At 42.3% G+C, this 24,737-nt stretch overlaps 1 protein-coding gene across 2 annotated transcripts in view; it reads left to right on the top strand.

The window, feature by feature from the left end:
* RPTOR (regulatory associated protein of MTOR complex 1) overlaps positions 1–24,737 on the top strand; it is a 438,354-nt gene that overhangs the window by 216,294 nt on the left and 197,323 nt on the right. For both annotated transcript variants that reach the window (XM_032209983.1, XM_032209982.1), the window contains exon 7: positions 1,509–1,568. In XM_032209983.1, coding sequence (XP_032065874.1) covers positions 1,509–1,568 — 60 coding nt within the window. The remainder of the gene's footprint in view (positions 1–1,508; positions 1,569–24,737) is intronic.

Raw genomic sequence — 24,737 nt, 5'->3', positions numbered from 1 at the left:
TATATACATACATTGTAATGCCACTTTTTCTGAAAAATTAAAGCACTACCTGGAGGAAGGGCTCCTGAACAGTGAAGAAAAGGCCAGAGAGAAGGAACATCAGAGAAAAAACATAGGAAGAAAAAAGAGTGGAAGAATGATAAAGCACACATGGAAACAGACTGGAGAAGGAAGAAAGATTGCTGTAATTCACAGCTGCAGGCCAATGTTTATTACTTTCTTAAACTGGTCACTGTTGATGGCTCTTATATAAGCGGAGTACAGGTACTTTTAGACGACAATTGAGCCCAAACTTTCCATGGCTAAGCAAGGCAGTTGTTAAGTGAGTTTGGCCTTTATGACCTTTCTTGCTGCAGTTGTTAAGCAAATCACAACAGTTGTTAATTGAATCATGCAGTCATGAAGCAAATCTGACTCCCCCAATTGACTTTGCTTGTCGAAAGTCTTCTCAGAAGGTAACAAATGGTGATCACATGATCCCAGGATAGTGCAACCCATAAACACATGTCAGTTGTCAAGCACTTGCTGTCAGGCCTGCTACTATCTTTTCATTTGGATTTTTGGCCTGCCACACTTTCTATTATTCTACTATGCATTTTCTATTGTGGGAAAGTGGGAGGGGGAATTGTACAGAGTTAGATGATATGTAGCCATAACAAAATTCTTTCTAGAAAGCCAAGGTCATCCTTTGTCTTTGCACCTCTGCACCTGACCAGAACTGGATGGGTGGAACTGGCAGCCAGCATGGCAGTGGGAGAATGGACCATGTGATGAACTTGTGGGTGTGGGGGCAAGATCTTGAACTTTCAACTAGGTGGGAAAACTGGGAAGCCTTCAGATTCTGGTTTTCTCAGATGTGCCAACATGGCTCTCTTAATAAATTGGAACTTTGAGCAATACTTTGCTTTGGACTCTTTTAATTTTGGATGCTATTTGGAACCCTGACACCTGCATTTTGATCACATGACACGGGATACTGCAGTGGTCATAAGTGTGAAAACCAGTCATAAATCTCTTTTTTCAGTACCATGGTAACTCTGAATGGTTATTAAATGAATGGTTATAGGTAAGTCAATGATTAAATTGTTAAGACTGAAAGGGAAAGTTATTCAGATTTCTTTTGTTGACTTGCCTACTGTTGCTTTTACCTTCGGCATCTGTTGTGAAGCTGTTGAAACTTGCAGGGGCCACACTGATCAGCTTTATTTTGTGTGGCTCCCTAATATTGTAATGAATAATTACATGTTTCTCTTTGTTGGAAATGTATGTCTGTTGCTCTTAAAATATATAAACTTGACATGGTAATAATGGAGGCCACTGCACAGTTATGAGTACAGCAAGTATTGTTTCCTGCTCTGCAGCAAAAAAAACACCCTTTGCTGCTGCTTGCATTTTTTTTAAACCATTTATAATGAGAGACTTGTTCCTGCCATACACCATTTGGATTACCCATATCCTTAGGTATTTAATTAGTGTGATTTACTTCTGATCTCTTCTTTTCTCTACAGGTTTTGCATGCAGAAGAGTGTGAGATTGGTACCAGGAGTAACGCTGGATTTAATAGAAAAGTAAGCATAATGATTTTAAGACTTGAAAACTATCTTATTTAACATTTTTTTTTGTTAGATTTAAATCTGAGTCATATAAATTTCACCAGATCTAGGAAGTTCTTCTCTTCAGATACTAGAACATGCATTGATCTCTAAGGTTCTTTGTGATTACAAGGTTGAAAGATGTTCATGGTGTCAAGGGGTAGCCAAGAGGTTTAATGCGTTCTAGGTACTTTCCAATAAAAAACAGGAATGTAAGCCAAAGAAACCTGATCATCCAGGTGTATCAAGACCCATATTTCTACAACAAAGTAATGTTTTGAAGTTGTACAGTAATAGTGGTCATATTTGAAAACTGATTTTCATGTGTTCCAGGAATTGTATTTATAACTTGCTTCATCCTAATTTTGAAACTTGCTAAAGTTATTTTGTCTTGTGTTCTGAATATGTGCTAAAACAATTTAAAAACCCTGTAATTAGAATTTCATCATTAAATTTTGTAAGAGCTTACTTTCTGACAAAAAATGTGTTTATTGATACTTGATCCAAGAATCAAGGCACTATGAGATATAATGGCTAGTTGCTATGTATAGTATGAACAGCCTTAGAGCAAAGGCATGGTACAATAACAAAATGCAATAGAATTGCTGCTCTTTAGCTATTCGAATGTGGAGTGTGGGTACACATTGTACATACTGAACATATACATATACTATACATATAGATTTTTCTTTAAAGGAAGATAAAATCCAATACAAACTAGAAAAGAAAGAAATCAAAGAGAAAGCTAAATCAAGGATGGGCTACTGGGGGTTCGCAGGGGTTCAGAAGAACCTCTAGCTGAGATTCTGTGCAGTTCAGAGATCCCCCAAATCCCACTCCTGGCTGACCCCGCCTACCCCTCCCAGGAGTCCCCACATGCCCATTTGGAATGCAGGTAAGTACAGGGTGCACTCAGAGGCTCGGGGAGGGGGGAAAACAGGCTACCGGAAGTTTGGGAATGCTGGAAAAGGGTCCGTTTCCGGCCTCCAGAGGGCCTCCGGAGCCTGGGAGAGACCATTTTCACCCTCCCAGATTCTCAAGGAAAGCCTCTGGAGCTCAGGGAGGGCAACCTCCCCCCCATCATGGTGCAGGAGGCCGACTAGCCCACACCCACCATGGCCACACCCACCCAGCAACCGGGCAGAGAACCCCTTGCTAAAAATTTTGAAGCCCACCCCTGAGCTAAATACCAAAAAATAGCTTCCAATTTTCTTTAAAGAAGTTGTGCTTCTAATTTTCTTTAAAGCAGTTGTAAATGCAATTATAAATTTACCTCTTTATGCTTAAAAGAAAATCCTCCTCTTTCTACAGTCTGTCAGGTCTAATAATCCAAACCATAAAACATGAGGGTGTTTTTTTTTTTTTTTTTTTTGGTTTTACATAAAAAGTCTAGGAAGGGTTTTCAATCGGTAATAAATATGATTATTATCTTTCCTCTGATCAAAGAAGTCAATTTAGCAAATTCCATCATCTCTCCCAACCATTCCCATCATCCCTGTGGCTAGTGCCAAATCTTTCCAACTTTGTGCATACAATAAATTCCCTGCAGTCAAATGTGGTCTTTTCTGCCCTCCTTATTGCTGCAGTTTATTTATTTGTTCACATTTTTTAAACTACTGCTTATTAAGAAATACTAAAATGATGTTACAGTTATAATTATAGTGAATGCAATAAAATGTAGAAGAAAAAAACCTAGAACAATAAAAATGTTTAACCATTTAAATAATGAATAAACAGTAATTAGTTCAACAAATAATATCAGAAGAAAGTCTGATGAATAAATAAGCTGCAGTTTCTAATCTTTAAAAAAAAGCATATTAAAGGCCTGCCTAACTTTCATTACAAGTTTACCCCACAAGTATTTAATTCCATTCATAATATGTTATCCAGCATCAATGCATGAATTATTCCGATACGACCGTCTAGGAAAGGTATCAGTATGAAAGGCGGTATTCAGTGGGTTACCCCAGGGATCTGTTCCAGTGCTCATCAATATTTTTGTAAATGGCTTACATAAGAGGATAGAAAGGGTGCTTATCAGATTTGCAGACCACACAAAGAATAGGCTAAAAAAGATCTTCTAGGCCAGTGATGGCTAATCTTTTTTCCATTGTGTGCCAAAAGCAGGGGGAGCATGGAGGCGGGTTGTGCGCACTCATGCCTACACCCATAATTATATGTGCCCTTCTCCCACACATGCGTGCATCCCCCCACTTTTGCCATGTGATGGCACTGTGGACCCATTTTCTGCCCGCCCCAAGCTCCAGACCCTTTCTAGGAGCCTGGGGAAGGCAAAAAAGGCCTTCCCCACCCCGTGGAAGCCAAAAACGGCCCATTTGCCAACTTCCGGTCAGATCTGAAGGTCCGTTTTTCGCTCTCCCCAGGTCCAGAGCCTTTCCAGGAGCCTGGGTAGGGTGAAAACAGCCTTCCCCACACTCCAGAGGCCCAAAATGGCCCTTTTGCCAGTTTCTGGTCGGACCAGAAGGCCCATTTTTTGTTTTCCTGCACACTGCTTAGAGAGTCCAAGCTGTGGGTTATTTCAGTCTGATTGCCCTGGAACTGAGGAAAGACTTTTCCTTGGCCACGCCTCCAGACGTGCCTAATCCCCAGAAATTTTCCTCAGTTTGGCCCGTTTGGAAGCTGTTTTGGGAGCTCCAGCTGAAATAGTGCTTTGCTTGGACTCTCTTTATTACTTCTGACTTTTCCGGCTGAGTATATTTCTCCCCTTAGGCATTCTTGCCTTTATCTTGTTCTTCTATCACAGGAGGCAGGAGGTAAGCGTTTGGCTGGGGGAAGGGCCTCCTTTGTCGATCTCCTCAGGCCGATCTCGCAGGCTTGCCAGGCCTTTTAAAACGGCGCGAGCGGCGGCAGGAAGGCTCCAGGGGCCTGATTCACCCCTCGGGTTCCCTTTTTATTGTTTTCTTGCGAGTTCTTCGTATTTTTCAAGCCCCTCACTCATAGGAACTGCCGCAGAGGCGCGCGCGTGATCGCCCAGGGCTAGGGCAATCACCGCATGGCCCTTAATATTCCCTCATGGCGCAGCGGCCATTTTAGGCGCGAATTTGCCGTTTAGGCCAGCTGCAGGCTGCGCAGCCACGCTACAGCAGGGATTGCTGAGGGGCAGTAGACCAGCAAGGGTTTCGGCCCTCTGGCCTTTGCCTCTCCTCTGTCTCCACGTTTTTTGCCACTCCTGGGCGAGCGGAGCTGGCGCCTTGGCCTAATCAAAGACCTTCGCCCAGCCTGGGAGGCCTATACTAATCCTGGCCTTCTCAAGGCCCAAGCCTCCCCTCATCCCTGCCAGGCTTGTCTATCACTGACTATACGCCTGATGTTAAAAAACCTCCCATTCAGGCACCTTTCTGCTCTTCTTTCCTTATTACATTATGCCTTATATTTGCATATGGCCTGTTTACTGACCTTTTCTCTCTTATCCTCTGTTACAGAGCAGAATATCATCTACTGCAGCTCTCTCTCATTCAGCCTGAGCTTGCTTGCTTGTGCAACCTAGGCATGGAGAAATCGGGACCTCTGTCCAGTAGACCGGGACCCTCCCAGGGACTGGATCAGGTTCCTTCTATATCTTTGAGTGGGGGGGGGGCTAGTGGAGACAGAGCTCCCTCCCAGACCCCTCCCCTCAGAACCCCATCTGCTGCTGAGGCTAGGGATGCTGCAAGGCGCCAACGGGCGCTTGACAAGCAATTTGAAAAAGCCCGTCGCAGAGCGGCTAAGGAGACTCCCTCAGGGGATTCCTTGTCCTGCCACTTCCCAGAAGGGATTTATCAGCCATTATGGTAGGAGAGGTTGACTCTCAAAATCTGTCCCCTGACCGGTCCTTCTCTGAACCTCCCTCACCTGCCAATTCTTGGTTCCCTGAACAAGAACCAGCCCAGGAAACTGTTCCCCTGGAGGATTCTCCTTCCCAGGGGGAGGAGCCCTTGGGTGCTGATTGTGACTTGGACCAGGATCCCGAGCTGTCCCCTAGGATGCAGGCGATAGTGGAACGTGCCATAGCCAAGGGCATAGCTGATGCCATGCGGGCACGAGATAAGCAGGTGGCTCCTTCGATTCCCAAGGCTCGGGGCGGCCCTCCCCCGGCCAAGCGGGTGCGCCATCCATCCCTGGAATCCTCCGTTGTGAGCGAGGCCTCGGTCTTGGAGGCAGCGGATCCCATAGAGCAGGGTCTGTCCAAGGATGAGGACCTCTCCCCGGATACTCCTTCTTATTCCGGCCTGTTCAAGCCCAGCTTGTTTAAGTCGGTCCTCCGCAAGGTGAAGGCCACCACTATGGTGGGCATTAAACCAAAGCTCATTGCCGCTCAGACTGATTCGGCCCCAGTAAACCCAAATGCGGTCATGTTCGATGCTCCAACTTCCCAACAAGAGTTGGTTCCCATTCCCGGGTTGTTTCTAGACCTTATCCAGCATCAGTGGGTTCAACCAGCCACCTTGTCCTCACCTAGTGGGGTAGACAAGAAACTGTATACAATGGAGCCTGTCCTGGAAGACCTCTTGGCTCTCCCGGCAGTGGATCCTCCCATTACGGCCCTTACTTCTAACGCCTCTCTACCTGTGGACCTGTCTGAAGGCCTCAAGGCGTAGGACAGAAAGGCCGAGAAAGTCTGTCACAAGGCTCTCCTGGCGGCGGCCTGGGCCATTAGGGCCTCTTCTTCCGCCTCCTTTTTCAGTAGAGCGGCTGTAATCTGGTCAGGCGACATCATAAATAAGATTCCCCCAGGGGATGCCCGGCTTCATCAGGATGTGACCAAGCTCATCGCGGCGTCTCAGTACGCTGCTGAGGCGGCCCTTAACGCCACTAAATTCACTTCTAGGGCCCTAGCTGCGAATGTCACCTCCCACAGATTGCTCTGGCTCCGACATTGGCAGGCGGACCAGAAGCATAAATGGTAATTGGCTTCTGCCCCCTTCAAGGGGTCCAAATTATTTGGTGAGGTCTTGGATTCTTTCCTGATCAAATCAAAGGATAAAAGAAAGATCCTTCCCTCGACATCCAAGAAACAGGACCGCAAGTCCACCCCATATGCGAGGCGGCAGTCCTTTCGGCCCTCAGAGCCCTCCACGTCTTCCTCCTTCTACCCCTCTAACAGAAACTCTGGGCAGCAGGGGGAGAGGGCTCAGGACAGGTCTTCCTTTCGAGACCGCAGTAGGCAGCAGTTTGGCTTCCGCAAATTCAATCGCGGAGGAGCCTCCAACAGGCCCTTCCAGAAGTCCAAGTGACTCCCCGAGCTCATCATCAATCGGGGGTCGACTGAAACTGTTCACCTCCCACTGGGCCCAGACGGCTCACGATGCCTGGGTCTTGCAGGTAGTTTGGGAGGGTCTGTCCCTAGAATTCCTGTCCCCTCCTCCCAGGAACTTCATCAGATGCCCTACTCCCTCATGTCCCATCAAGAGGGAATAGATGAACCAGGAGGTTCTCCACCTCCTGGAGATTAATGCCATCGAGCAGGTGCCCCTGGACCAGGAGGGGACCGGGTTTTCCTCCATCCTTTTCCTGGTCCCCAAGAACTCGGGAGGGTGGAGGGCCATCTTGGACCTCAAGAACCTCAACAGGCACATTGCCTATCGGAGGTTCAAGATGCAGTCCCTCCAGTCCATTTTGGCTGGGATCCGCCAGGGAGACCTCCTCACCTCCATAGATCTGCGGGAGGCTTACTTACACATCCCAATTCACCCCTGACATCGGAAGTTCCTGCGCTTCTTTTACGCAGGCCGCCACTTCCAGTACAGGGCCCTTCCATTCGGCCTTTCCTCGGCCCCCAGGACCTTCACCAAGGTTCTGGCGGTAGTGGCGGCCCACCTCCGCTGCAGGCCCATAAGGCTCCAATGCTACTTAGACGACATCATTATTCAGTCGTCGTCCAGGCGGCAGGCCTTGCGGGATCTCCAGATAACATGAGGACCCTCAGGCATCACGGGTTCTCCCTAAATCTCGAAAAAAGTCACCTTACCCCCTCCACCAAGATCAATCACTTGGGGGCGGTGATAGACACCATCTCCTGCAGGGTGTTCCTCTCCCAAGACAGGTTAGAGGCCCTCAGGTCCATGACACTATCAGTACAGCAAGCAAGGCGGGTTCCGATTGTCCTCCTCTCACAGCTACTGGGGAAGATGATCTCCTGCCTGTCGTTCGTCTCTTGGGCTCGTCTTCACTCCAGACCCCTGCAGTGGCTGCTTCTTCCTCATCAGAGGGCCAACAGGAGCAACTCACCAAGACTGATTCCAGTACCTCAGTCAGTCAAGAGGTCCCTCCGGTGGTGGACATCTCCAGCTCTGACCAAGGGACACCTGTTCAAGGAGCCCGACCGACTGGTCATCACCACCGACGCCAGTCTCGCCGGTTGGGGAGCACACATGGATCATCTCGTGGTCCAAGGCAGCATCAACCTTCTGGAGCTGCGAGCTGCGAGGCTGGCCCTCCATCATTTCCATCGTCACATACGCCACTGTCATGTCCTATTGATGACGGACAACGTCACCACCAAGGCACACATCAACCGCCAGGCCGGCACCAGGTCCAAGAGACTGATGGTAGAGGCGGAAACCTTGGGACTATGGGCGGAGCGACACCTGGAATCGATTCGCTCCGACTACATTTCCGGCGTGGACAACACCCAGGCGGACTGGTTGAGCAGGACCACCATCGAACCCCGCGGAATGGCGGCTGGACCCTGCTCTGTTTCAACAACTTTCTCGCCGGTTTGGTCTACCGATGATAGACCTGTTTGCGACAAAAGCCAACACACACCTTCCGCGCTTCTTCTCCCGCTTCCAGTGTCTGGGAGCAGAAGGGACGGATGCTCTTCGCTGCCACTGGCCTCGCGGCCTCCTCTATGCCTTTCCTCCTATTCCACTCCTTCCCCGTCTTCTAATCAAGATCATAGAAGAGGGGGCAGAAGTACTGCTCGTGGCGGCTCACTGGCCCCAAAGGTAGTGGTTCGCCGACTTGGTCAGCCTGTCGGTGTCCCCGCCGTGGCGGATTCCCCCGGAACAGGTCTCCCTCAGCCAAGGGGCCATTGGTCATCCGGAGCCCCAGTGGCTGCAGCTGGCCGTTTGGCACTTGAGGGGGACCTGCTAAGGGCTGAAGGTCTGTCAGATGACGTCGTCCACACCATTCAAGCGGCTCGGCGTCCGTCGACGACTCGGGTTACGACTCCACTTGGGCTACCTTCGCCCAGTGGTGTGAAGACTCAGAACTTGACCCTGTCACTGCTCCAGTGGCAAGGGTGCTGGACTTTCTGCAGGGGGGCCTTGAGAGGGGTCTAGCTCCGGCCACGCTTCGTCGCCAGGTGGCGGCCTTGTCTACTATTTGGGCCTTCTCTCCCTCTCAACAAGGTTCCCAGGGTGCGCGGCTTCCTCAAGGGCACCGCTAACATCCGGCCTCCCACGGTCCACCGTTACCCAACATGGCAACTTTCTGTGGTGCTACAGACACTCACGGGGCCACCGTTTGAGCCTCTCCAGACAGCCTCTCTCAAGCACCTCTCACTAAAGACTTCTTTTCTTATTGCCATCACCTCCGCCCGTCGGATCTCAGAGCTGGCGGCTCTGTCCATGCGACAGGACTTATGCGTCGTTCATTCAGACAGGGTTGTTTTGTGGCTTGATCAGACCTTTCTCACTAAGGTCAATTCCTGGTACCACAGGGCGCAGGAGGTTGTGTTGCCGAACTTTTGCCTGCATCCTTCGCATCCGAGCGAGCGCAAGTGGCACAAGCTTGATGTGCGACGAGCACTAAAAATCTACGTCCATCGCACCTCCGATTTCCGGAAGTCCGAGGCTCTCTTTATATCTTTCCAGCCCAGATCGCTGGAGAAGAAAGTCTCTTCATCCACGATTGGCAGATGGCTCAGAGCCTGTATTGCATCTGCGTACGAACTACAGTCGAGAGCAGTTCCTCTCTGAATTACGGCTCACTCGACATGCAGTGCGGGGACTTCTGCAGCTTGGGCCACGCAGGCGCCGATCAAGGAGATCTGCAGGGCAGCCGCGTGGTCTACACCTTATCCGTTCATCAGACACTATAAGTTAGACACGTTTGCTTCAGCTGAGGCGGCCTTTGGCAGGCGGGTGCTGCAGGCAGTGACTTCTTCTGTCGTAACCCGTGACTCTGATTCTGCCCGCCCAGATGGACATTAACTTGGGTATGTCCCACAGCTTGGACTCTCTAAGCAGTGTGCAGGAAAACGACCATTGGTCTTACCTGAAAGGTCCTTTTTTGCACACTGCAGGAGAGTCCAACCCACCCTGGTCTGTCCGGGGTTACGGATCGTCGTGTCAACACGGTTCCATTCTACGGTCGCCTTCAACTGCATCTCCACGGCCAAAGTGTCTCAAATTTCTGGGGTTTAGGCACGCCTGGAGGCATGCCTAATCCCCAGGGCAACCACACTGAAATAACCCACAGCTTGGACTCTCCCGCAGTGTGCAGAAAAGGACTCTTCAAGTAAGACCAATGGTCGTTCTCTCCAGGCTCCAGAGCCTTTCTAGGAGCCTGGAGAGGGCAAAAATGGCCTTCCCCAACCCATTGGAGGCCCACCGGAGGCTGAAAACAGCCTGTTTCCTGACTTCTGGTGGGCCTAAAAGGCCCGAAAATCAGCTGATGATGGTGCCCACCGATATGGCTCTGTGTGTTACCTGTGGCCATAGGTTTGCCATCACAGTTCTAGGTCTTCAAAAAGATCTCTGGTTTTGAATATTGATCCCTATCCAACAATAGGCTGCTCATTGGTGAGGCATATGGGTTCTTTTTGGACGTAGATAGGAAAAAAACTGGAGGTTTCTGACTTGGCAGTGAGAAGTATCTTAGAGTCCCAACAGACCACGGATTAAGCATGAATGGATTTGCTGCTGCAGTCAAAAGAGCCAATGCAGTCTTGAGTGTTATCAACTGAAATACAGTACAGGTAGACGGAGCACAAAATTCATGTTGCTGAGTGAGGAATTTTTTAAGTGAGTTTTGCTCCATTTTATGACTTTTCTTGCCACATTTCCTTAAGTGAATCACTGCAGTTGTTAAATTAGTAACATGGTTGTGAAGTGAATCTGGTTTCCCCATTGACTTGGCTTGTCAGAAGGTTGCAAAAGGGGATCACATGACCCTGGGACACAGCAGACCGTCATAAATGTGACTCAGCTGTCAAGCATCTGAATGTAAAGTAGGTACCCATTTCCTGGCTGCATTGCTAACTAGCCAAATAGCTCAGCTGCTGTGTATATTTATTTTGGATGTTTTATTGCTTTTATTGATTGTAAAAAAAAATTGTGCTGTTTTAAATGTTGTATATTTTTGGAATTGTAGGCCTCCCAGAGTCATTGATTGATATGGGCAGCTATAGAAATTGGATCAATGAATAAATAAACCATTTGATCCTGTGATTGTAGCTATTGAACCTGCTGTTGTTGATGGTAATTGTTGATCTTGATCACTTAAGTTATTTGGGTCTGTGGTGACAAAAATAAATCCATGATAAGCCCTAGAATACATAAATCCCTTAAAATATGACTCATTATTATGTTTATCATTCATAAATAATGCCTACAGAAAATTACTTTCTATTGAATAAAATCAACATTTTTAATGAAAGCAAAAGAGTTAAAATGGATGACAACTTATTGTTTTTTTAATCTAGAAATTTAGAAGGATCTATAGTTTGCTTAATGAATATGTACAAGAAAATCTTTGTATATTAAGACCATTCTAAAGCCTGTGCTTATCAAGTTATAAGAGAATTTGCATTCAATGTTCACATTGAGAGTATTAAAGCATAAATGGATGGTGATTTGGAAAATTATGTTCCATCATTTGCCTCCCACCCAGTCTGTGCGCAATGTAAAACAGACATTAGGAGTCTGGAAGGTCTTAAATAGAGAGATGGTGCAACGTTTGTGCTTTGTGAAAATTTGTATTGACAAAAGTAATGTTGCTGACACTGCAGCGTGTTTGCAGCTGAATATGCACTGACAGAGCATGGCATTGCTGCAGCCCAAATGAAGTGCACCAAAATAGATAGCGGTGTGGGTTGCATCTCTGCAGTACTGCAGACTCAAAGTTTTTACTATGTCTATTTAAGCAATGACTTAAGTAATGACTTTCTTTAGGCACTGCAGTCATTTTGTCTAAAATACATACCGCACATTGAAGATCTGCCAAAAACCTATGAAGAGGCAAACTAAACTTGTTTTCCATTTTTCTGGCACATTAGTTCTTTTTAAAACATAACATTTTCTTTTATATTTAGAAACCTTCCATTTGAGTTGTGCATTACTGTAAATGCATTTCCAGCACAGGGCAAGTTGATAACAATATCTTTTCTTCTTAAAATACAGGTCCGCTGGTGCAACTCAAATCTAAGTAGTAAAAAGCTAAGCTTTCCTTAGCATGAATTTTTGCTGTTCTCAAATAAGCTTTTGCATTTAATCAATTTTCAATTCACCTCCGTGTAATGTTGCTTTGTACCTAAATACAATTTAGTGGGTGCAGTTAATCTCCTAAATTTGATTTCCAAGATGCCTTTTCTTGAGATGCCTTTTATTCAAGTTCAGTTGGAAAAATAAACCGTGGACTCATTTAGATTTCCTGTGTGCCGGCTCATAAGCAATTAGCAATGTTCATCCATCTAGTAAAAATGTTTGATAATGAAGCCCAAATATTTTATAATTGTAACAAATAGCTGTGCATGTACAGCTATGTATTCATAACTGAAATGCTTTGTTAATCAATCCAGACTTGGTTAGTTGCAGATTCTTTTACAGTGCTCTTTAACTCTGGCAAATTAGTGGAGTTGTGATAGAATTCTTATAAAAAATAACTATGATTATGTCCCAAGTCTTAGCAGCCAGCTCCAGTCTTCCAAATCTTCCAAAACCAAAACTTCAATGGTAATAGATAAATAGAACTGCAACATGAAAAGCAAAAGATCCATCCTAATAATTGTGTGTTGTTTTCTAGCATCTAACACTATCTTGTTAAAAGCTCTCATCAGATTAAAAATTCACCACAAATTGAACAAGTAACTTACACATCAGATAAACTTGCTATTACTTATGTGGAACTGGAATGCTTTGGTGAAAAAATGGCATTTATACCGTGTTTCCCCGAAAATAAAACTGGGTCTTATTTTCTTTTAACCCCTGAAATAAGCACTTGGCCTTGTTTTTGGGAAGGTCTTATTATTTTTGAGGTTCAGGAGGCAGCGAGCATGGTCACCTCATGGTTGCCGTTGTGTTGCAATATTTTCAAATAGGGCTTATTTTGGGGGAGGGCTTATTTTAGTACATGCACTCAAAAGCCCGATTGGGCTTATTATCCAGGGAGGTCTTATTTTGGGGAAAACAGGGTATTACTGCATCTGGTTTTGTGATTAAAAGCCTACAGAATGTCAACCATGTGCATTGTCTACTTACTATCAACTTTCTGAATCTTTTGGTGTTCAAGAAGTGGTGCATTAATAGTTATTTTCCATCTAAGTACAACAAACATTCACAAGGCTCCAATTTTCCCTAGTATAGCTACAAGTAAGTAAATAAGTAAGCAAGCAGGGGAGGGAGAAAGGAAGGAAAGGAAAGGAGGGAAGGAGGAGGAGGAGGGAGGCAGGCAGGAATTTTTTTAGCAGTCTCCCAAGAATTGTTTGGCAGTCAACAAGCATTAATAATATCCTTCCAATCCACATTTATGAGAATATGGTATGAGTATATTACCAAGAAATTTCAAGTTCTGCCTTGCAGAAGTACTCCCTGTTGAACAATTTGTCCATTTTGTCCTAGAACAAGTTCCAAAATGGAAAGCTGTCATCTGAATGACTTTATAAACTCAGGATCAGTCAATCTTCTGTCAATTGTGCTTGAAAAAAAAAAGAGGCTTCATCAAGTATTTAATAGGAAAGAAATACCGATAGTTCAGATTGGAGACAAGAAGTTAAAATATGGTCTGACAAATAGTATTTTTTATTTGGTTCTGTTCCTCCCTGTCTGAATGTTGCCCATTATATTTTAGCATTTACCATGCTAAACTATTACTATTTTGGAAGTTAAAACAGAATTTAAATATTTGTTTCTTAGAAATATGCCAGTTTAAGTTTACCTGGAATTCTCAAGTTTTATCTTTTTTATTTTTGTTTTACTTTGCATTTTGTTCCTATATGGTTTTGATTATATTTTATTATTTGGCAATTCTTATTGGCTATGTTAATCAGCCTTTAATAGTTTATAGTTTATAGTTTATTGACATTTATAGGCCGCCCTTTTCCCTGAGGGGACTCAGGGCGGCTTACAATTAATAGGGAGGGAGTGCAAGACAAAACACAAGAAAAAAAAAGAAAAATGTGAATAATAAAAAAAATAAACCAGTAAAACACAACATTCATTCAGCATTCGGGTGGGGCGAGGTTAGGGTCTTATCCCCAGGCCTGACGGGATAGCCAGATCTTGAGGGCTGGAATGGAAAAGTGGGATTAACAATTTGATAAATGAACTGTGCCCGATATAAGACGGAGCTCTCCTTTGCACCTCCATGCAGGCAAATACATTTTTAATGCACTAGTAAAAATGTTAATTGTATTGGAACAGATACAGCATTGGTAGGCGACTTTTGTCCCCAGACGAGGGAATTATGCCCATCCTGTACCTTTTAGATCTCTCAATAGCTTTCAAAGTCATCAAGCATAATATCTTCGAAACCATTTACTGAGGTTAGAGATTGAGGACAGTGGATATTGTGCAGCATTGGTTCTACTCCCTCTTAAGCAGGTGTTCCAGTAAAGGAAGGTGAGCAGATTAGCCATGTGGCTTTCCTCCAGTTAAATGACTTAGAAAAGTCGATCCAATGGTTTGAGGCTTGATATCATCACTGTGCGGATGATACACAGCTTTACATCATTATCCAAGCCTTGTCCACTGATGTCATTGAAGTTTGGCCTAGATGCCTGGAGGCTGCAATTGGTTTAAACTGAACCTTACAAGCTGGGATTATTCACTTTCCATTAGAGTACTCCAGTAATGTCCCTTGATGGAGTGGCCCTGTTCCTGAAGAAGCTGATCCATAATATAGGGACTCACAACTCCTCCTGGAACTACAGCTGAAGGGTGCCACTGGGGAGCCTTCAGTCGATGTGCCAGTTGCAGCTCTACCTAGGGCAGGAAGGCCTTGCTATATGACTCACAATATAATCACCACCTGTTTAGATTACTGCAAGATGATCTAAATGGGGCCACCTTGAAAGCCCACTTAGAGGCTGGTTCAGAATGCAAAAGCCCATAATCAGCATGCATCAGGGAGAGTATATCATACCAGTGCTACAGCCCCTACAGTGTTTACCAGTAGTCTTTCAAATGTAATAATTTAAAGCACTATGATGTCCTACATGCATTCATCCATTGGAATTGGCCCTGTCAGTATCTTCCATGGGAATCTACAGGTGGTTCTCCACTTTAGGCATGGAGGGAGAGAGGGGGAGATGGTGGCAATGCTCAGCAGTTTTTTTTTTCAGTGGCAGGACCAATCCTTTGGAACAGCCTCCCCAGGAAACTCCCATCAGATTACTTTCCGGAAGGAGCTCAAAATGCAGCTCTCCCATTGGGCATTTGGGACATAATTCAATCTTGGCTGGGTTATAATTGGACTTTGTTAATTAATTTTATTCTGTTTTTTAAAATTAATTTGTGGCTCTTTTTGTATTTTTTTCTATCTATCTATCTATCTATCTATCTATCTATCTATCTATCTATCTATCTATCTATCTATCTATCTATCATGTTTTTGTTTTGTAACCACATATTTATTTGAGATTGTAGTGGTCTTTAAATAAAATAAATAAAATATAGATATTTGTGTGGTTCCCAGCCTTATGATGGTCCAGAGTTCTTTAAAACATGATTGTTTTCCCAAGCATTTCAATAGAGAAGCTGTGGAGCCCTAATTTGTGTGTGTGTGTGTGTGTGTGTGTGTTTGTGTGTGTGTGTGTGCATACAGGTATGGGGATGTCCTTGTTTTTGGGGAATAAGGAGGTCTCCAAATCCAATAAAATTATACAATCTCTTATGTCTGGAGGATATTCATAATTAGTGGCATATTTAATATGAATATAATGTAATGGAAACTATATATTTACATAAGTCATTTTGTATCACTTGTATACCCTCCAGCACCAGAGAATATTTGTCCTTGAAAACTATAGTAACTGAAAATATGGCTGCCTTCCCCATAGCCGCACAACAGTTTTATCTTTAATCTCAAAGCCTTTCAGATTAACTTTTATGTATGACATTTAGTCTGTTGCTTGCCAAGTACATTGACAACGTAACTGAAATTTGTACCACTGGGTAAAATGTATTTAACATCAGAAGCGGAAAGAAGGCTCAATGGCAGTTGAAAATTACATACACACACACAAAAAGAAATAAACATATATTGGATGCACTTCACTCTCTAGTCTCAATAAATCCTTGCTAAGAATGTGGCAACTGGATAAACGGAGAGTAATATTACTACTTCATCTCTCTTTTTTCTCTACCTCCCTCATAGACATCTGATAAATGTTCTGCAAAGTTTTTAAGTTGTTAGCTCATGACTCAAAGTGCATTGTAGACTTCTTACAGTCTTAGCAAAGATTCCTTTACATGGAATCTTTGGTCGCCCTACGAAGAGAGAACTTGTTACGGTGGCAGGATTGACTACCATTGAATCACAGAATAGCATTTGAAGATTGGCTTCTGTGTGACCTGCTCAATAGTAAGGTAACCCATAGAACAGAGGTGCTTTTTTGCTCATCACAGATCTTACCCGGAATGACTAAAGCCAGCAGAATAAATAAGGCTTCTCAGTAACGTCAGTGAGGCGGATATAAAAGAGAGCAATTTTCTTCCGCTTGTCATATTTGAAAGGGAAGCTAGCTGTTAAGAGCAGGTTTGGAAATCTGTTGGCAAAATAAATAGGAAAACAGCACAGCAAGCGTAGCTCCTTTCATTTGACATGGCAACTGTTTTACATATAACCTTCGACCCTTACCTTAAAAAGCTGTGCAGATTTTTCACCTTGCGCTTCAGTTACACTACTACTGAACGCTTCAGAATTCCCTTTTTTCTGCTGTTTGCATCATGTCTCATGCATTTTTCATCATAGTTGTCTGGTTTGAATACCATCCACTCTATGTCGTATTTATTGTTTGTTCCAGCAATTCTTGTGCATAGTGTGTGTTCCAGCATGAATAATTAAAAATCCAAGCCGATAAAGTGACTGGTAAATTTGGATGTGACTTGGGGGGGGGGTCTGAAATTGAGAAATGCCTATTTTTGTAGATGACGAATTGGTATTTGCCTCTTAGACTTCCTTAGTCTTCCCTTAGGATTGTTGAGAACAGAGTGTGTGTTTTTTCGGTGAGACCAGTCCATCAGGGCAACCTGGTCTACCCAAATATGGGACGGAGCACACTGCTTCTGCTTTCAACCCCAATCCAGGAGCCTTCACCGGCAGTCACTTTCGCGACAAACATTTTTTGTGTTGAATTTATTTGTCGGTACAATATAAATTCAACAGAACAGAGAGAGAGGTTTGTCCAGCTCCAGAAAGTTTTTCAAAGGACTGTAACATTTACCTTGGGTAACGATGCCTTTCAGTGATACGCAGCCTTGTTTCCCCATTAACACTGTGTCTTTCTCAAGACACGACATTTAGTCATATGAGGAACAAAAAGGTCATCCACCAAGAACTGAACACATTTGACAAATTTCAGTAATGCCATTTGTTTGAAGACAGATTGATTGGCCATAGAAAATAAATATTTAATTTATTTTATGTGAAATAATGCCTCCGCTCCTCCTCCCTGCAGTTGTTATGTTACAGTGGGACAGAAAAGAGCAGGTGTGCCTGAATCATGTTATGAATATTTAATCAATTTAGAGAGCATTCTCTGGGGAATATTTGGGCATGCTTAGAATATTAACCAAAGAAAGGAAAAAAATATCTTGTAAGATATTTTCTATCTCCGGTAGATGTATCAGAACGTATTATACTTGAAAGTGTGAGATGTTTTATGTGGTGGATCTATACTCAAGAATGAGAACTTCTTATATGGGCAGGAACAATCAGCACATTTTGGATCCCATGCTCCGAATACAGGTTATTGGATACAAGGGTGGCAAATAGATAAATAATCCTCGAGTTATGACCATAATGGAACCTGCCCATCACAATCATAACTTGTCATTAAATGGTGATGTGACCAACCCAATTGTATAATGTTTCCTGCAACTTTTGTTAAGCGAATACCATGATCACTAAGTGAATCCAATTTGTAAAGTGAACAGTGTGATCAATAAACAAACCAAGGGACGTAAGTGTGAAAAATGGCCATGTCACTTTTTTCAATGATATTGTAACTTTGAAAGGTCGCTAAATGAACTGTTGTAAGTCAAGACTATCTGTATCTATGAACCTCAGATGCATTTTAAACAGACTAATGGTCTGGTGAAAGTATTCTCTTCCGATATGAAAAACGTGATGTGCCTGTTATAGTTGTAGAAGACAGGGATCAGTATCTTGTGTTGGTCTACCCCACCTTCATAGGTACCTGAAGCACAAAAAATTCAAATAAATGAGGAAGTATGCAGAATAAATCATTTATAAAAACAGTACGTACCATATTTTTTTGAGTATAAGACACACCAAGGTTTTGAACAGGCATTTTTTTTTAAAGTAGGTAGGTAGATTTAGGGATAGAGAGGGAGAAAAAGAGAAATACAGTAGGTAGGTAGGGGGAGATAGAGGGTAGGTAGGTAGGTAGATAAAAGGATAGAGAGAGAGAAATAGAGAGAGAGAAATACAGTAGATAGGTTGGGAGAGAGAGTATAGGGAGGGAGGGAGGGGGATAGAGAGAAATAAAAAGAGAGAGAAATACAGTAAATAGGTAGGGAGAGAGAGTAGGTAGCTTGGTAGGTAGAGGGATAGAGAGAGAGAAAGAGAGAGAGAAATACAGTAGATAGGTAGGGAGAGAGAGAGTAGGTAGGTTGGTAGGTAGAGGGATAGAGAGAGAAAGAGAGAGAGAGAAATACAGTGATAGGTAGGGAGAGAGAGAGTAGGTAGGTACATAGGTAGATATAGGGGGAGAGAGAGAAATACAATAGGTAGGTAGGGGGAGAGAGAGTAGGTAGGTAGGGAGAGAGAGGGAGTAGGTAGGGAGGGACAGAGAGAGTAGGTAGGTAGGTAGGTAGATATTTCCAGGTATATTTATCCATGTGCTGGAGAAGGAAATCGCTGACAATCTGGAGCACCTAAGACTTTGTTTCTGCTGGCACAGCACTTGATCAATATAATTCTCCTCAATCAGTTAAAGAGCTTTCCAAAAGGAAAAAAAAAAGTTTTTGTACTCTGCAAACCTCCTAAAAATGGCCTGTTTTTCGCAAAAAATGGGCCCATTTCTTTTCCAAAAAAAACATGAATAGCCTTGGGGGGGCTTGCAGAATACTACTGGGGGACCGGGGGGGGCAAAAATGAGCAAAAAATGGCCCGTTTTTCACAAATTGCAAGCATAGCCTTATGGAGGCTTATAGAGTGCTGCTGGGGGCTGGGGGGAGGGGAACAGCCCGTCTTTTGCTCATTTCTGCCCTCTCCAGCCCCCAAGAACTCTCTGAAAGCCTCCATAAGGGTATGCATGGCCATTTTGGTGAAGGGGCGGGGCTTCAGGAGGCAAAAAATGCTGTATTCAATGTATAAGACATCCCCAGATTTTCAGCCTCTTTTTTTGATGAAAAAAGGTGCGTCTTATACTCCGAAAAATACAGTACTTGTTTGTTTCTTTAACATTTATATCTGCCTCTTCTACTATTCAGAATGGCTTATCAGAAAAATAAAATCAATAAACACCAACATACATAATTTATAAAAGGTAAAGCTACCTTCACATCAGACATAACTCTTGGTGATCATTTGATTATCCTGGAAAGAGTATGGAAGCAGTTTGCCATTCCTGTCTTCCCATTCTAGCCTATAGCTCTAAAGAAGGGGTCGTTAAACCCTGGTCTATGGACGGCATGCCAGAAATTGGGCTGCGCAAACAAGCAAAGCTCCATCTGTTGGATGCAGGCATAAACTACAACAACAACAACAACACATGAAACCACACCGTCCCCATCCGCGGAAAAACCTGTCTCCACAGAACCAGTCCCTGGTGCCCAAAAAGTTGGGGGCCGCTGCTCTAGACTGTTCAAAGAATTCATCTTCATATTCCAGAAGTGGGGCAAGGAATGTTCTTTCTTTTAGTGCGGGTAAGAAACCATATTAGGCATCACTGAGGCCAATATTGTAGAAGGATTTTTTGGACAATCTCATTAGTTGGTAGTGTGGTGACAATTCTCTCCTTTTGTTGTGTCTGGTTGAATCCATTGTAAAGGTCAGGACTACTGAATATGGATGTCTGAAATATCGGTTGCATTTGAAGTTTTATATGCTTAAGTGAATTTCAGAGCCTTTGAATATTTCAGAGTGTTCAGAGCACAGTCATATCCTGAAATGTGTATCTTACATTGGCAACTGAGAAGTGGCGCACAAAAATATTTACACAATGGAAAGGATTTGTACAGAACTGCAAATTTCCATTGGGGGGGGAACCATGATGAAATGAGCATATTGGCTAAAATGCATACATTAGGAGAAACGTGCTTGAATTTGAATAGAAATATGCATGTATACATTTTCTGCTGAATTTTTAAATGACAGGACAAAACATTACAAAATACAGTATAAAAAGGTAATTGATGATTGATACAGTACTAACATTTTTATCCCACTGCATATCTTTTAAGTTATCTGCATACCAATCTTGTTAATTGTTTGTTAGTTCCAGTCACACCAATCAATCTTTTTGAATATCCTTTAGGTTTTTGATACATATATTCAGAATGAAAAATCTGATTTGAATGGTAGTTCAGGTAATCCTCAATTTACCACCATAATTGAGCCCAAATTTCTGTTGTTAAGTGAGACACTTGTTAAGTGAGCTTGCCCCATTTTACAATCTTTCTTGTCATAGTTGTTAAGTGAATCACTGCAGTTGATAAGTTAGTAACCCAGTTGTTAAGTGAATCTGGATTCCCCATTGACTTTGCTTGTGAAAAGTTTGCAAAAAGTGATCACATGACCCCAGGACAAAGGTCATAATTGTGAAAAATGGTCATAAGTCACTTTTCTCAGAGCCAATGTAACTTTGAACAGTCATTAAATGAACTGTTGTAAGTCGAGGACTACCTGTAGTCTAGAGGAGAAAGGTAAAAATGGAACTTTTTAAAGGTAAAGGAGACAGTCTTTTGGGGATACTTAAATTCAGAAAATTGATAACTATTATTACAGATTTTATTTCTTCTCATAATCAGGTTGGATTTCATTTAAATCAAGTCAATTTAAATCATGATTTAAATCATTTAAATCACTATTAAAAACGCTTAATTTAAATCATAATTTTTAAAGAGCAGCTGTCATCTTTGTCCTGCAGCGGCTCCTCCTCTGACCTGCTGTTCACTCACTGACAGTCCCAATATTGCAGAATATACAGTCTCATGCTACATAACTAAGCTCCATTTCATGCTGAATAAACTAAATTATTAATGTAACTTAAATAAAAAAATACATTTAGGTACATTTTAACTCCAAAAGAATTTTATTAAAATAAATTTGATTTAAAAAACATCCAATTTAAAATTTAAAAATCAGATCTTTTTCTTTTTTAAAGAAAATCATCAATTTTTATCCACTCTGCTCATAATTAATATTTGTTTTATCTAAGAAAAATACATTTTATTACTTCTTACGGCAGGGACATTTGCATCTTTCCAGCAAACCGTTGAGTTAAACCCTTTTACAATTGTGTTAGGTTGTTCCTTTAAACCACTTTTACAATTCTGTTGGATGAGAACAGGACAGGAGAAGCTATAAAATGAACAGAAAATACCTTAGTGTAAATGAATCTATATAATATATTCTGCACAGCTTGGTTTGCATTTTTGTGATATAAATAGCAAACATGGATGAAAATAATTCTCAAGGCCACCAAACTGGCAAAGAAAAGAGCTTCATCATTAAATAACTGAATATTGATTGAGCTGTCAGGGTATTTGCCAAATTGGATTTCTGAATTTACTGTATAATTTGGGGACCTGTCCTGAAAGAAAATATTTACCAAATGTTTTTTATTAAAGTAAACAAGACTTAATTAATTTTAGACCACTTGAGATATTTGTATCTTCTGCTTCTTCTCCTTTTCAACGTTGCATGCTGCAATAGAGAGGTTATTAAATAATAAATTAGGCAGTTTGAAAGAAGTTAGCTAACTTATATATTCTCCGTTGGACGTTCTCTGTTCCAAGTGGAGCAATTTGCTTGCTGTCTATTTAATCCAATACAAAAACCAGGGAATTTTCAAAGCTACTAATATGAAGGCATGTCCAGATTCTTCCTTGAAAAATTAATGGACTGCTATAGATGCTGTGGAGCTATTAAAATATCATATTAAAAATATTAAAACAATCTTTATTGCACATATTGCATAATGTTTCAGAAAGCTGTTAGTCAGAGGTAACAAATCAAAACAAGTGCCGCATGAGAATTAATTAATTAGCCAGGGGTACCACTGAAACCTTTCCCAGACATTGAGGCCGAGGTGTTAATTATTTTGACCACCAGTATATATGTATGTATGTATGTATGTATGTATGTATGTATGTATGTATGTATGTATGTATTCATTCATTCATTCATTCATTCATTCATTCATTCATTCATTCATTCAATTTATTATATCTGGCCATTCCAAAAGACTCTAGATGAATGGTTACCAATCGAATGCACACAGAGTGCATTACAGTGGTCAACTAGTGAGGGGAACAGTATTTGAGTAGCAGCCTGCAGGGCCTCCTGGTTGAGGAAGGAGTGCCATTGGCATATAAGATTTATTCGTGCAAAAATCATCCTAGACATAACTGCCAACTCCTCTTTGAGTAGCAAGTTCAGGAGGAAACCTCCTCCTTCCACTACAGATAAGACCCCAGCCAAGACCAGTGATGAGAATGTGTTGACTAGGGAAGCCAAACAACTAAAGCCACTCAGGATGATCAAGACTGAGCCAAACTTTATTTTTCCCCAACCAGAGTTAAATATCCTCCAAATACTCTGGTCCATACATTGACAGTTTCACCTGTGCATCTCAGGGTTGAGATGTAAAGCTGGGTATTATCAGCTTATTGATGATACGAAACTCGGGGTTGATGGTTGACCTCACTCAGTACTGTAGATATTAAACAGGAGGGGGAAAACGTCAAAGCCAGAGGCACCCCTTACACGAAGGGACATAGAAATGTTTTCTCCCCTCCCATCAACTCTGATTGTAACAAACTACTAAAGAAGGAAGTAAACCACTGTAATACAATACCTCTGGTTCCTAACCTTTATAGTCAGTCCAGAAAAATACAGGTAGTCCTCAACTTACAACAGTTCCGTTCAAAGTTACAACAGCTCTGAAAAAGAGATTTATCATCGTTTTTCACACTTATGATTGCTGCAGCATCCCCATAGTCATGTGATCAAAATTCAGATGCTTGGCAACTGTTCATATTTATGACAATTGCAGTGCCCCTGAGTCATGTGATCCCCTTTTGCAACCTTCTGACAAGCAAAGTCAATGAGGAAGCCGGATTCACTTATCTATTGGATTACTAACATAACAACTGCAGTGATTCACTTAACAATAGTGGCCAGAAAAGTCATAAATTTAACAACTGTCTTTCTTAGCAACATAAATTTTGGGCTCACTTATGGTCATAAGTCAAGGACTGTCTGTACAGTGGTTGACAGTTTTGAAATCTGAGCAATTAAGTAGCAGAAAAATAGATGTGCAATCTCCATTCTAATTCTGTCACAGGTCATAATTAAGCACCGCCAACACTTATCTTCATGTTATACCCCAGTCTGAAGCCAGATTGGTTATACTGTGATTATACTGTATGTGGTATACAGGTAATTTGGGGAGAAGTGGTATTTTTATAGGGGCCTCGACTTGAGATTTATTGGTGTTTTAATAGATTGGGATTTGTTTTGTGTTGTTCACCCCCAAGAGTTTCTGTGAATAGATGGGAAGCTTTAGAAATTTCATTAATAAATTACTACTCTGATCTCATCAATTCCATGAAATACATTGTCTCAGCATAGCTCAAAGGATTGAACATAAATGAGCAGTAGGACCTCTATTAAGCCAGTCTGGATTTCAGATACAAGATGTATAGCTAATGTATAGAAAGGTAATGTTCTGTTGGTTTTATACATTTTGGTTTAATTATATATCATGTCACTCTTCATTTGTTTTTATTTTTTACTATACAGCAGAAGAAGCCAACCTTGGCAATTTTAAGACTAGTGGATTTCAACTCCCAGAATTCCCTGGCTAACCATGTTCTAGAGCATGGGTGTCCAAACCTTTGGCTTGCCTGTGCTGCACTGAGTGCAGAATTATCTTGGGCTGCATTTAAAATATGCATAATATAGTGAATGTATATAAATCATTGGATTATATTAAAAGTTTATGATCATGCAAACTTTTATTACTGGTTATCCAGGGCTGTGAGTTGGACATGCCTATTCCAGAGGCTTTTGTAAATGCATATAAAAGCTTCAGCTGCTGTGAATGCCATATGAATTTAGAAAATAGTTAACAGTGGCAGCATTCTGGCTGAAAATTAGCAATAAGGATTGGAGGCAAGTATTAGTTCACCAGTTAGCAGGTTTAAGACATGCACAGGAGAAATTTAGCTGAATACAAAAATAATATGAAAACATGAAAGACTTAGAAACAGTATCTGAAGTGTCCACCATTTCCAAAGTTTGCTAATTTCTTTCTGACACTCTAAAATCTTTTCTGGTTTGATACAATTATTGGCTACACTGCAGTTCAGAAGAGGTAGTTTCCGCTGCACAGAAACTTTTATCCAGACATCAAAAACACTGATATAGATATATCAGTATAAAGTTCCCAAGATCAAAAAACGTTTTGGCTTTTTGAACTTTTACAGTAGCTTGTTATAGCGTGTGGGATGCATACGTTTTGCTATGCAGTAGCTATACAACTCTCATTCAGCTTCCCTTCTGCATTCT

This window comes from Thamnophis elegans, chromosome 2 (genome assembly GCF_009769535.1).
Source record: "Thamnophis elegans isolate rThaEle1 chromosome 2, rThaEle1.pri, whole genome shotgun sequence".
Lineage (NCBI taxonomy): Eukaryota > Metazoa > Chordata > Lepidosauria > Squamata > Colubridae > Thamnophis > Thamnophis elegans.
The sequence above is the reverse complement of the archived record's forward strand: the minus strand, read 5'-3'. Positions and strand labels throughout refer to the sequence as shown.